Source organism: Sarcophilus harrisii, chromosome 4, assembly GCF_902635505.1.
Source record: "Sarcophilus harrisii chromosome 4, mSarHar1.11, whole genome shotgun sequence".
NCBI classification, from domain to species: Eukaryota; Metazoa; Chordata; class Mammalia; order Dasyuromorphia; family Dasyuridae; genus Sarcophilus; species Sarcophilus harrisii.
In genome coordinates, this window is record NC_045429.1 from 298,847,964 (window position 1) to 298,864,750 (window position 16,787).

General features: G+C 34.9%; 1 protein-coding gene across 1 annotated transcript in view; it reads left to right on the top strand.

Annotated features, from left to right (window-relative positions):
• Positions 1 to 13,793, top strand: part of LOC100919827 (myosin-8) — a 40,703-nt gene extending 26,910 nt beyond the window's left edge. The window contains exons 28-40 of the mRNA XM_003759333.2: positions 145 to 271; positions 705 to 823; positions 981 to 1,177; positions 2,012 to 2,195; positions 2,280 to 2,445; positions 2,534 to 2,658; positions 5,054 to 5,362; positions 6,473 to 6,676; positions 9,006 to 9,131; positions 9,223 to 9,393; positions 10,818 to 10,922; positions 11,984 to 12,079; positions 13,492 to 13,793. Of these exons, the coding sequence (XP_003759381.1) occupies positions 145 to 271; positions 705 to 823; positions 981 to 1,177; positions 2,012 to 2,195; positions 2,280 to 2,445; positions 2,534 to 2,658; positions 5,054 to 5,362; positions 6,473 to 6,676; positions 9,006 to 9,131; positions 9,223 to 9,393; positions 10,818 to 10,922; positions 11,984 to 12,079; positions 13,492 to 13,644 (2,082 nt within the window). The 3' untranslated portion in view covers positions 13,645 to 13,793. The remainder of the gene's footprint in view (positions 1 to 144; positions 272 to 704; positions 824 to 980; positions 1,178 to 2,011; positions 2,196 to 2,279; positions 2,446 to 2,533; positions 2,659 to 5,053; positions 5,363 to 6,472; positions 6,677 to 9,005; positions 9,132 to 9,222; positions 9,394 to 10,817; positions 10,923 to 11,983; positions 12,080 to 13,491) is intronic.
• Positions 13,794 to 16,787: the final 2,994 nt, after the last annotated feature.

Below are 16,787 nucleotides of genomic sequence, written 5' to 3' on the forward strand. Positions count from 1 at the left end.
AAGGACATCCATTTAGATATGTTAATTCTGGCATGTTTATTTTCATTATTTTATAACCACTTCTAATATATTGTATTTAAAAGTGGCCAAAGGCAAAATTTTCACCATTCTCATTGCATTCATTGCTTCATTGACCTCTCCTAGGCAAATCTTGAAAAACTGTGCCGAAGTCTGGAAGATCAAGTTAGTGAACTTAAGAACAGAGAAGAAGAGCAACAGCGTTTGGTCAGTGAGCTCACAGCCCAGAGAGCTCGGCTGCAGACAGAAGCAGGCAAGCTTCTTTGTTGGTCTATGAATGTATGGGAGACAACTCACTGTGGCAAGGAGCCTAAAGTGTTAAACTTAAAATTGCCCACTTTGGCCAAAGCACCTCATCTTTCTGTTTTCTTTTCTATAAAATGGAATATATATACATATAAAATGTTTGATGGTTTTTTCTACTTCTAAATCCATGATTTTAGAAAGAAAAGAAGTTCTAGGTTAGAAGCAGAATCTCCATTTTGGAAATGAAAAATGTATCTCAAAAGGCAAACAATTAATGTTCATCAAACAAATCAGAAATTTTCATAGAATTTGGGTTTTGTTTCTTAATTAGGTGTAATCAGCAACTAGTAGGAGTGGGTTCTGAATACAAGGATTTGCAGGCCTTAAGCTTCTTTTCTTTGTCTATCATCCTAATGAAACATTCCTCTTTCTTATTTTAGGTGAATATTCCCGGCAATTAGATGAAAAAGAAATTTTAGTTTCTCAGCTTTTAAGGGGTAAACAAGCTTTTACCCAACAAGTTGAAGAACTGAAGCGACAGCTAGAAGAGGAATCTAAAGTGAGTAATGAATGGATGGTAACTTTTCTTTGTTTTTGTTTATGTGTATTTTTGTATCTCAAGAATTTTTTTACCTTATTCATTCTTTTATACTGCTAAAAATGAAGATTCCTTATAAGCAAATAAAACTAACACATAGATGGGACCATTTTCATAGGCCAAGAATGCTCTGGCCCATGCCCTGCAGTCATCCCGCCATGACTGTGACTTATTACGGGAACAATATGAAGAGGAACAGGAAGCAAAAGCTGAGATGCAAAGGGCATTATCCAAGGCCAATGGAGAAGTTGCCCAGTGGAGGACCAAATATGAGACAGATGCCATTCAACGCACAGAAGAATTAGAGGAGGCCAAGTACGTATGATGAACCTAAGGACAAAGCAAAAAAATAACTTAATGTCTAATCATTAGTTGCAAAGAGGTGTGCCTAAAAGTGACTAACCTTAAATCTAGCATTAAAGGATATGGAATTAGTCTAAGCTTGTAATACTCATTCTTAAAATAGACTAAACCAGAGTTTTCAGAGGGCCTTGGCTTCACACACACATATATATGCTTGTACCTTATATGTATAACCCCTTTCTGAACATTAAAAAAAATCACTTTAATAAATCAATTAAGCAACCAAGCATTAATTTAAATAGTCAAACTACTGACTACACTGTATTGTACCTATGTCACAAATACACACACACACACACACACACACCGCATATATATAAATATATATATATATAAAAAGCAACTACAAAAGTATACTATCTGCTTGACCATAAGCAATTAACTTCAATTCTTTGAGTCACAGTTTCTTCATCTATAAGATAAGATAATGAAATTAACACTATTTACTTAAAGGATATTGTGAGATAAGCATTTTGCTAAGAGTAAGTGCTATAGAAATATAAGCATTATTGAGTAGGAACGATCCAAAAATTTAATGAATACAATAATACCACTTATACTTGCCACTTTAGGGCTCTAGACCCAGAAATGTAGAAAATTATCTTAGCTGCCATCATTTGGAATAGTGAAATTCATTAACTGTATAGAAATAATTCAGTTATGTGTTTCTTCAATGAGGCACTCTATCAATGAATGAGTTGAGGGCTCTTCTAAAGCAATTGAATCTAATTTTCATTGGACATTTTGATTCTGCTCTTGTTCATTCATGCTTTTGAATCTCTCCAGGAGAAAGCTGGCCCAGCGCCTACAAGATGCTGAAGAACATGTAGAAGCTGTGAATGCCAAATGTGCATCCCTTGAAAAGACCAAGCAGAGACTGCAAAATGAAGTGGAAGATCTCATGCTTGATGTAGAGCGATCCAATGCTGCCTGTGCTGCTCTTGATAAAAAGCAAAGGAATTTTGACAAGGTATTCCCAGGCCATTCCCTTTACTAATTGCTTATTTTGCTCTAATTTTATTCACCCCATAGACTGACCATTCCTCTTGTCTAGATCTTATCAGAAGGGAAACAGAAATATGAGGAAACTCAGGCTGAGCTCGAAGCTTCCCAGAAGGAGTCCCGGGCTCTGAGCACAGAGTTGTTCAAGATGAAGAATGCCTTTGAGGAATCCTTGGATCACCTGGAAACCCTGAAGCGAGAGAACAAGAACTTACAGCGTGAGTGCTTTCAAAAAACGTTCTACCAAGGGGCCATAGCAGACCATTGGTCATCTGACTAACCTTCTCTCTGTCTATTAACCAACAGAGGAGATATCTGATCTCACTGAGCAGGTTGCAGAGGGAGGAAAACAACTTCATGAATTGGAGAAAGTAAAGAAGCAAGTAGAACAAGAAAAGTGTGAACTGCAAGCTTCCCTTGAAGAAGCTGAGGTAAGATCATAGAATTTTCTAGCTAGCCCAGACATTTGATTTCACCTAATTCTAAACCCTCATGAATTAATGGATGCATGCTTGCATAATTATATGAATGAATTTAAAAAAAGCATTTATTAAGTGTTTGCTATACTAAAGTTTGGAATATAAGTAGAAAGGCAAAACAAGTCTCATATCAAAGCACTCACATTCTATTAGGGAAGTCAACACATATGAGTGAAGCAGCAAAGTAGATGATAATTTATCTTCTTTAATATTATTTCCACTGATAAAGCCATGTTCATTTCCAATGCTGGACCATTTAACAGTGCCAAAAACTTAATTGGCAAGAATTTTCTTTGGTGGCTATTGAAAAGGCAGGGCCTGAAAAACTTGCTGAAGTAGTTGCTAGATTTTAGTATCATTTAGAATTTCTGGATGATGGATGCAGAAAAGTTTTTATAAAGCGTGATGGATGATATTGGTGATAGTGGAAGCAGTTCTGATCAGGCTTAAAGGGCACTATTGTCTGGGCTCTTAAGCTTTAGGATCTTGAGTTTTTGTTTCATGGTCCAAGGGTAGTTGGTAGTGGTGGTCTTGTCTGACTTGGCACATACTATTCCTGTCTCATTTCAAGTATTCACTAATATATAAATTTTAAAATTTACTGGGTATGACTACTTCAGATATGATGGGAAAAAAACTTCTGTGTTTCTTGTACTTGAACTAAAACAGACCTAGGGTATCAAGAGCCACAGAAAATGGAGGAACTCTGGGTAAGGTATAAGACCCTTTAGCACAGAGGGAACCTGCTAACAATGTCTGGTTCAGCTTCCCATCTCCCCTAAGGGCTCTCAGCTTTCTTGAGAAGTCAGGAGGTGGTGAGAACCTGTATTGTAATGGAAACAGAGTGATGCCAGGTGGCAAAGAGTGATACCAGGTGTCAATCTACAGACAATAGCAAGTTGTTTTTGTGGTATATATTTATATACTTAGCACATGCACAAGTATTGCTTTGGTATACTCCATATTTTAACCCATCCTCGGGAGTCTCGCCTCATCACTCTTCCACTAAGGTATGTTTTGACACCCCAATGTGGGGGTTCTAGAAAGCACAGTACATTTTTGCACCCTAACTTAGGGACTTTAGAAAGCACACAACATCCTGGCGTGGGGGCTCTAGAAAGCACAGTATGTTTTGTCACCCCAACTTGGGGGCTCTAGAAAACAGAACACAACATTAGGGAAATATGGATTTAACAATAGTTTACATTTGCATAGTATTTTATAGTTGACACTGCATTTTCCTCATAACAACCTTGTAAGATAGGTACTCATTTTATAGATGAAAAATTTTAGTCATATTAAATTAGAGGATTTTAAAAGGATTTTAATGTGTCAGTACCAGCATTTAATCATGGGTCTCTACTCCACATTACTGTCTCTCACTTTCAAAACAAATAATTTAGGTGTTGATCACTAGCCTTCCAAAAAGTTTCATACAGATTACTTTTAAATAACAAGTGTAATGATCTGGCTAGCTCTCTAGAGGTCCTCCAAATGGGCCTTTATTCAGCAGAATTATTATTCAGCAGAATAATCACCACAAGAATAGTCAGGAGTAAAATCCAAAATCTTTATTATCTTCTTCACAGTCTGTCTCCTTCACCTGGAGATGGGCTAGCTTTCTGGGGGACCTTCAATTGGGCCTTGATCTCAGTGGAGAAATGAAGGACAGGCCTGCCGCAGGTCTTTGTTTTCAGTCTGTCCTCCAGCCTCCAGTCCTCTTGTCTTCTTTATCTCTAAGTCTGTCTTCCCTCCCAGATCTCTTAGCTCTTATATACTCTTAAGTATATCATCATAGGTGTCAATCTTGTAGAATAGGTATCAACTTGTAGAACTATACTAAGTACATGTAAACTAAAGTATCATTATCTTAATTCTATTGAGTTAACACCTTGTTGTAGGTTTAAATCAATCATACTGAGCCTTAAGTATACCTTTTTGGGTTCCTGCCCTCTACAAACAAGCTGCCCTATTTTGTTTAAAATTTAATTTCCAAAAATTTGCTTTATTCAGAATAATCCCAATGTGTGTATATTTATGCATATGCATATGTTTGTCTTATATGCATGTAATTCATACATATTTGGATTGTATATGTGTTGATATATACATGCATATATGTATTATATATACAATTATATATATAATACAATTGTATATATATTATTCAGATAATTCTGAATATATATTATATATATTATATATATAATTGTACAAAGTGAGGCAATCTGGTATTAACAAGAAGGTGGAATTGAGTCCAGAAGGGATTTGATTTCTAGTCCAGAGGTTTTAAAAATTCAAACAGTAATCATTTTCTATCACTAATCAACAATTTGTCTTCATTTAGGCATCACTTGAACATGAAGAGGGAAAAATCCTGCGTATCCAGCTTGAGTTGAATCAAGTCAAGGCTGACATTGACAGGAAATTGGCTGAAAAGGATGAGGAACTTGAACAGTTTAAAAGAAATCACATTAGAACTGTGGAGTCTATGCAGAGCACATTGGATGCTGAGATTAGAAGCAGAAATGATGCTCTAAGAATAAAGAAGAAGATGGAGGGAGACCTGAATGAAATGGAGATTCAACTAAATCATGCCAACCGCCAAGCTGCAGAGGCCATAAGGAACTACAGAAATACCCAAGTATTATTAAAGGTAAATAGATTTAACTAGCCTGTCAAATGAACTCTTACCCATCTCCACCTCCCAAAAAACCTGTCAGGAGTAAAATGTATTTTTAACAGTCTTCCTTTCCACAAAGCTATGAAACTGAACCCATATAGTTAATTAAATCAGAGAAATTTGGCATAGTAGAATTGCTAGGAATCATTTAGGCTAACACTTTTTAAATTTAGAAATGAGTAAACAAAAGAATGAAAGTGATTGTGTATCGTTCCAGGCCACACAAGTACTAAGTATTTCAGAATTTTTGAATTGCAAGGAATTTGAGAAGGTCATCTTATACACAAAAATCACAGACATGTGTCAAATGGTCATCTAGGTTCAACTTAGACATTTCTTTCTAGTAAGAACAATCCATTTCACTTCTGAGTTGCTCTGATTCTTAGGAAGTTTTTATTTATATCAAATCTAAATTTTCTTATTTGCTTCTAAATCTATCCTGAAGCCAAGCATTATTAGTCTAATCCCTCTTTCACATGATAGTCTTTTAAATTCTTTAAGAAAGTCTCATGTCTCTCCTCAGTTTTTTTTTTCAAGCTAAATATTCCTAGATTCTTTCACCAATCTTCATAAGAGAAGACCTCAAGGCCTTTTTGCCTTTCTTGTTATCTTTTTCTGGACCCTGTCTAGCTTTTAATTGTCTTTCCCAGAATGTGGTGACCAGGAATGAACACAATTACTACAGATATGGATTGATTATATAATCTTTTTTGATTGCCATGTCATTGTGAGCAATAAAACCCCAATATTTTTTTCAGGGCAACTATATTTCTAAACATGCTTCCTCCTTCTTTTATTTGTTAGATTGAATTTTAATCCCAATATAAGAATTTATCTTTATTAAATTTTATCTAGTTAGATTCAATTCAATGGTCTACTCTCTTCAAAATTTTAAGTATCCTAACAGTCTTATCCAGTGTGTTAGGTATCCCTATAAAATTATTGTTACTCCAATTGTATGGAGGAAGAGGTAGGGAGAGAAAGTCTCTATCTGCATCACCAAGTAATCATAATCATCCAGTTCAGGTCCTGGTATAAATACGCCAATTTCACACAAGTAAAGCAATTTTCTTTATTATCCAGGATACCCAGATTCACCTAGACGATGCTCTCCGAGGCCAGGAGGACCTAAAGGAGCAGTTGGCAATGGTTGAGCGCAGAGCCAACCTATTGCAGGCTGAGATTGAGGAACTGCGGGTAACTCTAGAACAGACTGAGAGAAGCAGGAAGATAGCAGAACAAGAGCTTCTGGATGCCAGTGAACGTGTACAACTCCTACATACCCAGGTGAGGATTTATTGAGTCCTTGGTTCCCTCCAAAATCAGTGATGAGGAACAAATCAGATTGAAGTTATTAATAAAGTGAATTAGCAAATGTTTGCTAATTTCTTCAGAACTGTATATAAGTCATAATACTAGATGCAAGGAGGAGCAAAATATAAAGACATAGTCCCTACCCTTAAGGAGTTTAGAGTCGAGAAGGAAAAATGCAATAAGAATGCAAATAATTATATGTAGGAATTCTAGAAAAGAAATATAAAATAACCTTAATGAGAGCTTCAAAGAAGAGATTCCTTCCTGCTTTTGAGATGGGATTTAAAATAAATAAATTATTTTATTTAAAATTAATTTGAGAGATTAAAAAGGGACAGATTAAAGATGGTATTATGATGGAAGAGGCATGTTTGAACTGAACTTTGAAAAAACCACCTTCAGTATTTTTAACTACTTTCTCAATTTCCAAGAAAATATTTTCACAAGGCAAACATATATTTCTGAAATCAATAGAGTAAACATGAATTAAATCACAAATGTTCAAAGGAAATAAATACCTTCAGAAATTCTTCATTCCAGTAAATAATAAAGAGCATTTACTTTTGTTTAATGTCTCTATCCCTTTAAAGCTAAAACCTAGAAATATTTAAAAGATAATCAGACATTCTAACCCCCTGGCATGCAAACATTCTCTTATTAATGAATCATTTCTTTTATTGTCTTTAGAGGGGATTTTATATAAGCAATTATTGGCCATGGGATATAAAGTGTCTCCAAAATTTTAAAGCAGATTTAAGTTTTGTTAGTTAATAATATTTTGTTTATTCAATAGCTCAATAGCTTAAAACTGCACTAAAACTTTTGGGCAAAGGCCACAGCTGCTGAAGTGACAGAGAAGAGAATGGGAAGTGAGAGTTCTCGCCTTTGACTTCTCATTTCATTGCTAACTATTTTATTTGCCTAGGATTTAGGACTAGGCTTAACAAAAATTTTTGAGCATAGATTAGGTGTTCTTAGGTGCTTGGTATCCCCTCTTATTACTAAGTACCAAAATGAAGCACCTGAGAAACTGGAAAAAGCAGAACTGGGTGTGGTTCTTCTGGAGAATGTGGAGGTGACATACAGAAAAAGAAAGTCTAAGGTCCATAGTACAGAGGCTAGGGTTTGGGGTAGGGCATGGCTATCTTTTTTTCAGATGTCAGCCTGAATCTTCCTCTCCTCCTCCTTCTCCTCCTTATCATCATCACTGATTCTCTCAGCCCTGAAAGGTGATTTTGTAACAGTTCATGTATGAATTTGTATTAAACTTTAATAAATAAATAAAGCTCAGGAAATACCCTATATAATAATATCCTGTTACCCACACCAATATGAAAGAAAATTGATCTCTGGTCCCCTTTCGTAGCAGTTCAATCTTTTTTGGATATGTGTATATGTATATACAGACATATGTATGTATGTATGTACAGATATATGTAAGTGGAGACAGACATATATATATAATACAACTATTAACTGAAATCTTTTGTCACCTTCCTTTCCAAATATATCCTTGTCCACTCTCCTACTTTATAATTGAGCAACAAGAATAACATTATTAATTATAACAACAATAAAAATCAGTTCAGTAAAACTAACCAAAACATCACCTAGTGTGATTACATATAGTTATTTTTTCCAAAATCTATAAAAATTTTGGCTCTCCCTTCATATCAGAGAAGTCTGAATTGTTATGGTATTAAAAGATAAAATATGTTGGTATCATATGGTATTCACACATATATTTTATGCATTTTTTTGGGTTTCTAAACTTTTTCTATGCCACCTACTGACCCTTGCATATTATTTAAGGCTTCTGCAAAACTAAAATATTCCCATTTCATTTCTTATGCTATGAAATCCAAATAGGAAAAGTCACAATGTAGAAGCAATAATTGTATACATATATGCCCACATACAAACATGGTATACATATATAAGGTGAAACAGAGAAAGCTTTATTTAGGGAAGAATAGCAAATATTTGCTCTGTCATTTCCAGTTGTATCCAACTCTTCTGTGATCCCATTTGAGGTTTCTTGGCAAAGATACCAGAGTAGTTTGCCATTTCCTTCTCCAACTAATTTTATAGATGAGGAAACTGAGGCAAACAGAAATAAGAGTTGCCCAGATTCATAATTATTTGAACTCAGGTCTTCCTCCAGGCCTAGCTCTATTGCCACTTAGCCACCCTCATAGCAAACAGAGCACTTGCTAGGTCCAAAATTGAGGTTTCCCAGCTACTTTTAACAGAGGAGTACCTTATGAAAAGCCATTAAGCATATTTCACTGATTTTAACCAGAACACCAGCCTGATTAACACCAAGAAGAAATTGGAGACTGACATTTCTCAACTCCAAAGTGAAATGGAGGAAATAATTCAAGAATCTCGAAATGCAGAAGAGAAGGCAAAGAAAGCAATCACTGATGTAAGTAGAAGAAGCATGTCTTTTGCCAGCAGGAATTGGATTACCTGACATTTTCAGGTTTCATACTTTTTTTGATTTGATTGCTAACCAGGCAGCAATGATGGCTGAGGAGCTGAAGAAGGAGCAGGACACCAGTGCCCATCTGGAGAGGATGAAGAAAAACCTGGAGCAGACCGTGAAGGACTTGCAGCACCGTCTGGATGAGGCTGAACAGCTGGCCTTGAAAGGAGGAAGGAAGCAGATCCAAAAATTGGAGACCAGAGTAATTATCCCAAATCTTAATGCATTGCCATTCAGCTGCAACAGTTTGGTGTGGATATCAGTGATACAGTTGTTATTACAAAGCCTTAGAATCAGCCAGCCAGCATTTGTTAAGCACTAACCATGTTCCAGGTACTATGTTAAACACTACAAAGAAAGGCAAAAAATAGACTATATTCTCCAGGAGTTCAAATTCTGAGAGAGACAATGGAAAAAACAACCTATCAATGAGCAGTAGGCAGGGTAAATTGAGGGTAGATTCAGAGGGAAGACCCTCCGGTTAAAGAAGACTGAGAAGGGTTTCTATCTCAAAACTAGAGGTAGTTTCCAGAGATGATCCAGTTTAGTCCCTTATCTTCAAAATATATTTGCAGTAGTTTATTGACTTGAAAAAAAAAGTACCGGGTTTATAATCAGAACAGGTCTCAATCTTTTCTTAGATTCTTGTTAGCTTGGTGATCACGGGCAAATTACTTTGCCTCTCTAAGTCATCATTTGTAACAAGGACAAGAAAAAGAGGATAAGCATTTATATAGCATCTCCTATATACAGGCATGTGCTAAATGCTTTTTCTATATTTTCTCATATTCTCACAAAAACACTACAAGAGAGGTGCTGTTATTATATCTTTTTATGGTTGAGGAAACTGAGGCAAACAGAGAATAAGTGACTTGCCCAGAATGACCCAGCTCTGATTTGAACTACAGGTCCAGCAGGAATAATAACTACATAGTTACTGTGTGAGTGCACACAGGTTTATGTGAAGAAAGTGCTTTGGGAATCTTAAAGTTTAATATAAATGTGAGTTAGTATTCTTTGTCTCTTAGTTTCCTCTGTTGCTCGCCCTGATAGACATTTTCTAACTCAGATTAGGTGAGTTAGAGCATCAATGGAAGCAAGAGATGGAAAACATATTTATGTTCAAATGTGCCTAATTAACCCCTTCAGTCCAAAATGGCATAGAGAACAATCAGCATCAGGGATTTAGAATTTGAAGGTACCTGAGAAAGTATGTAGTTCAAACCCCTCATTTAAAAAAAAAAAAAAAAGGAAGGTAACTTAACTAGTTTCCCAAGATAAAACAACTTGTTAAGTGGCTCATCTAATGTCACACAGCACACAAGAAATTTAAGCAGCAGGTCTCAAATCAAGCTTCACTACCTCCAAATCTAGCTATACTTTCGTGCCTCCACAAAGTTAATCTCTAGCCTTTGAGCTTAGTATTGTTGCTGTTCTAGTACCAGAGGATTTTTAGTCAGGGCTTCCTAGAAAATCATTTGTGAAGTAGAGTTGAGGAAGATACTCCCCTGACTGCATTCCCATAACTCAACCATTCCTGAATAAGCATTCAAAGTCCTTTCCTTTCCTTCTTTCTTATCCCCAAACCTAAACTACCTTGTTTTAAGTCATCATATTTGATTTTAGGTACGTGAGCTTGAAGGAGAAGTTGAAAGTGAACAAAAACGCAATGCTGAGGCTGTTAAAGGTCTACGAAAACATGAGAGGAGGGTAAAGGAACTCACTTACCAGGTAAATAGAACTAACTCTTCTGTATTTGGGCCTCTTCCTTCGTAAGAAATTGGAAAATCCTACAGTGTTGTGGAAAGAGCACACTGGGTTTTGATAAGAAGTTTAAGAGACATGGTGGCTAGTAATTAATCATTTTATTAATCACAATAATAATATCATGATAGCAACCACAATAGCAATATAAAGCATGATAGCATGATGGAACTCTTAGATGCAAAGGGGTCCTTCATGGAATTTACTCAATGCTTTATATGCCACTAGAAGAATGGGTATTTCTGAGGATGACAATCAAGTCTGGTTGGGCAACAAATAATGAGGCGAATTAATATTATAATGAGATATGGATTTTTTCTAAAGGGACTAGGGAGATGTGATTTTGTTTAAATCATTTACTTCCAAATCACCCCCATCCCTAAGAAATCTAGACAAAGTATCTATCCCCATCTAAACCTGAGTAGAACACAATGGACTGCTCCACTTGGATGAGCTTTGAACAAGACTGAGGAAAAAGTTAATCCAATTTCATTATCAACAGTGTCCTTCAGATGCTGATCTGACCGAGTAGTGAATGAGACCTAGGAAAGGAAAAAAACCTGGATTATATACCCAATGATACATTATTTAATAGTAATTTCTTCAATTTGGAATCTTTACACCTGAATTCTAGTCCTGGATCCAACCCTTAGAAACTATGTGGCCATAGATGAGCTTCTTAGCCTCAATTCCTTTATCTATAAAATGGGCCATGAGGAAAATGCTTTGCAAACTTAAAATTGTTATTATCTATCTTTCAAGTTATTATTCAATATACCTAGACACACATTAATTTGGTGAATATGAGTTATGAGGCCCAATGTATAATACAGTCCTATCACAGCCATATATCAATGAGGATATCTCCAGATATGACCAGATCTGTTCGAGGCCCACCCAAATGCCTTCATTAAAATTGCATCAATCCTTTGTGACTGCTGCCTTGAAGTGTACAAAGATAATTTGTCAAAACCTGGATATCAGGCATCTGTTTTTTGACTGAGTATATTGTTTTTCCATTCATTCAGACGGAAGAGGATCGTAAGAATGTTCTCAGGCTCCAAGACCTGGTAGATAAATTGCAGGCAAAGGTGAAATCTTATAAGAGACAAGCTGAGGAAGCTGTGAGTATTTTCAAAGCTTGTAGAGAAGAGACTTTATTTAAACATGACAATTATACTCATATGAGTTTTAGTCATTTTGATCAATTCAATAAATATTTATTAAACATCTACTACTATGTGCTAGTCACTGAAGAAAAGGGGAAGCTGTATTTTAGGAGAAATGATTTTGTGAACTACACCCACCCACCCCCAGTGGAAAAAAATTTTCCATTTCAGAATGAGTCCTCACATAAAATGTTCTGAATCTTAAATTACTTAGGATGGTATAGAGCTTTAAATAATTCACTTAACTGATTATATGTATAATTAAAATATGTGTTTTATATGTAAATTGATATATCAAAGGCATCCTAAGATTTTGCATCACCATCACTCTCCAGAAAAAAGCATTTTTAAAACTCCATATGTGTATATTTTTATTTCTACTATCACACCTTTATATCAACTATTGGCACTTAAATCTTCTATAGTTCCTTTCTCTAGAAATCTACAGCATTTTCACTGGAATGATCAATAGTCTTTTTTATCTATGACATAATGAGTAGTATAGTGAATATAAAGTAATTTATAAAGTCTATATAGCATGAGTTCAACTCCCCCTTTTCACACATACTAGGAAAATATATATTCTTCTTATTGCCCTAATCAGTTCTATAAGATTGTAAGTTGCAGAACATTTGCCAGCCTTTGTTGGTTAAAGGAATTTCCTCACCAAGAAACTCCCTTTATTGATGAAATCATAGATCAAGAAAATGGAAGAAATTGATTTGTGAGAAGCCCTTAGTGAATCTTTCCTGGTGGCTCCCTCCTACTTCATACAGTGGGTTAAAAAAACAAGTAATGATGGATCTAACCAAAGGAGGCTTCCTTCCTTTTCCCTTTTCTGCTATAATGGAGTCATAATTTGTGGCCAGAAAAGATCAGGGCTTATATATAGCCACAATTTCACAATATTAGAGTATAACAACTACATAAAGAAGTTTAACAACTATAAAAAGGTGTGTGACCCATCTCCTCTATCATTTTCAGGTGGACTTTGAGTCTATTCACTATATTCACTATTCACTTCATCTATTCACTAAGACTTTTCTGAACTGTGCATTTAATATTGTTAATTAGTTATTAATTAATTAATTATTAATATGATTACAAAAGTACATAGTTATATGATATGGTATATAATAATATAATTAATATTAATATAAAAGTAATCCTCTACTTTTCCCAAGCTAAGGTGCTTCATAAATTTCCTGGAATAAAATATAATTAAAATTACAAATTACATCCTGATATTTAAGGTCAGAAACAGGAAGGACAAGGTTTTTGTTTTCCTTTGGAAAATAAGCAGCCAAAGGACTGAGACTAAGACAAACACATTTCTTTTCTTCTAACAAATTTATTTCTATTTTCAGGAGGAACAGTCCAATGTTAATCTCTCTAAATTCCGCAAACTCCAACATGAGCTGGAGGAAGCTGAGGAACGGGCTGACATTGCTGAATCCCAGGTCAATAAACTTCGGGTGAAGAGCCGGGAAGTTCACACCAAAGTAGTTAATGCTGAATAATCAGTGCTAACTAAATCCTCTAAGTGATTGAAGAAATGCGCAAAATGTGATATTTTTGGTCACTTAGTCCTATAAATATTGTTTATTCTGTCTTCCCTAACTGAGAAATAAAAAAAATTTTGCTAACAAATTAGACTTCTCTTTCATTTTTAAAGTTCTTTGTTCTAAAATATGCTACCTACCCAAGCTGTAGGTGGCATAATCATAGAATGTTAAGAGTTTAGGATTCTTAATCTGTATTCTATGAATTTGATTTTGTAGTTGCTCTTAGAATTTTGACAAGTATGTTTCAATATAAAAAGGTTCCATAGCATGCACGCGCACCTACACACACAAGTTGAGAACCCCAAATATATCTTAATCTAACCCATACCCAAAAGATCTAGCAGTGATCCTCTAGCTTCTCCTTTGAAGATCCAAATTAAGGGAGAACTCACACCATCCGGAGGCAGCCTGTTGCTCAGATTGTTGGGATGCTTTTCCTGATATAAAAGCCTTTGTAAAGTAAGAACATTTCTTATTTGAATGTGTCAGAACAAAGTGTTAACAGGGCCTGTTCACATTCAAACAAAGCCATTGCAGAGAGACTTTGTCTTGCCTAAGAACCAATATAAAATAGACAACCTGTCTCAGAGCCAGATAGAGATGGTGAGGTTCTGGAAACAAAGAAAAAGGAGTGTGTCTTACAGAGATGAACAGAAAGCAATGGCAAGCCCAAGATCAATCAGCAAAAAGAGGAAAGACAAAGTAGAACTGATTTGTAACAAGAACAGACTTTGTCTTGAGACTTCCCTCAGTTCTTTAATTTCAGCACAGTTAGACTGATGGAATTACCCCAAGGTTCTTACTCTGAGATGCTATCGAGCCAATCTTCCCTTTCCATTTCTGTGTTAGTTGGATATCAAGTGCTACAACAAAATTTGCACTGGGTCCAGAAAGGATTAGTATTTTGTCCTCCTTTTTCCTGTATCTCGGGTTCACATATAGAGGTCAGATTTAAACCTGATTAATTTAAAAAGGAAAAAAAATCAAGCTTTCTATCTTAAAAGGAAAGCTTATACCCTAAAGAGCTTCTTAGATAACATGGAATTTTTCTTAGAAATCTGAGATTTAAAGAAGAAAATCAAATTGTTAGTATCAAAAATGAAGAGGAAATTAGAGCAATAATTAAGAGCTATTTTGCCCAACTGTATGCCAATCAATCTGATAATCTAAGAGAAGTGGATGAATACTTGCAAATATATAGATTGCCCAGATTAACAGAGGAGGAAATAAATTACTTACATTGTCCCATTTTAGAAAAAGAAATTGAACAATTATAATTCAATTATAATCAGCTCCCTAAGAGAAAATCTCCAGGGCCAGATGGATTTACATAAGAATTTTACCAAACATTTAAAGAATATTTAACTCTAACACAATGTAAACTATTTGGAAAAATAAGGAAAGAAGGAATTCTACCATTTTTTTAAAATGACACAGACATGGTGCTGATACCTAAATCAGGTAGAGTCAATACAGAGAAAGAAAATTATAGACCAATTTCTCTAATGAATATTGATGCAAAAATCTTTGATGAAATACTAGCAAAGAGATTACTGCAAGTTATCCCCTGGATAATCCACCAGGTAGGATTTATACTAGGAATGCAGGGATGGTTCAATTTTAGGGAAATATTAGCATAATTTACTATGTCAGTAACCAAAGTAACAAAAATCATATGATTATCTCAATAGTTTAACAATATACAATACCCATTCCTATTAAAAACATTAGAGAGTATAGGAATAAAGGGAGTTTTCCTTAAAATGATCAATAGAATCTATTTAAAGCCATCAGCAAGCATCATATGTAATGGGGATAAATTAGAACCATTCCCAGTAAGACCCAATAAGACTTTGAAACAAAGTTGCCCCACTATCACCATTACTATTCAATATTATGTTAGAAATGTTAGTTTTGTCAATAAGAGAAGAAAAGGAATTTAAAGGAATTAGAGTAGGCAATGAGAAAACCAAATTATCGCCTTTTGCAAATGATATGATGGCATAATCAACTAACAAACTACTAGAAATAATTCACAACTTTAGCAATGTTGCAGGATACAAAATAAATGCACATAAATCATCAGCATTTTTATATATTACCAACAAAGTCCAGCAGCAAGAATACAAAGAGAACTCCCATTTAAAATAACTATAGACAATATAAAATATTTGGGAGTCTACCTACCAAGGCAAAGTCAGGAACTATAATGAACACAATTACAAAACACTTTCCACACAAATTAAGTCAGATCTAATCAACTGGAAAATTATCAAATGCTCATGGGTAGGCTGAGCTAATATAACAAAAATGACAATACTATCTAAATTAATCTACTTATTCAGTGTCATGCCAATCAAACTCCTAAGAAATTATTTTACAATACTAAAAAAAAATTTAACAAAGTTCATTGGAAAGAATAAAAGGTCAGGAATTTCAAGAGAATTAATGAAAAAATGCAAATGAAGATGGCCAAGCTGTACCAGACCTAAAACTATATTATAAAGCAGTGGTCATCAAAACCATCTGGTATGGCTAAGAAATACAGTAGTTCATCAGTGGAATAGGTTAGGTTCACGAGACACAATAGTTAACGATTATAGTAATTTAGTGTTTGATAAACCCAAAGGCTTCTGGAATAAGAACTCATTATTTGACAAAAATTCCTGGGAAAATTGGAAATTAGTTTGGCAGAAGCTAGGCATTGAGCCACACTTCACCCTATACAAAGATAAGGTCAAAATGGGTTCATGATTTAGACATAAAGAGTGATATTATAAACAAATTAGAAGAACATAGGATAGTCTACCTCTCAGATCTATGGAGAAGGAAGGAATTTGTGGCCAAAAAAGAATTGGAATACATCATGGAATGCAAAATGGATAATTTTGATTACATTAAGCTAAAAAGTTTTTGTACAAACAAAACCAATGCAAAGAAGATTAGAAGGGGAGGAATAAACTGGGGAAAAAATTTACATTCAAAGTTTCTGATAAAGGCTTCATTTCTAAAGTATATAGAGAATTGACTCAAATTTATAAGAATTCAAGCCATTCTCCAATTGATGAATGGTCAAAAGATATGACCAGACAATTTTC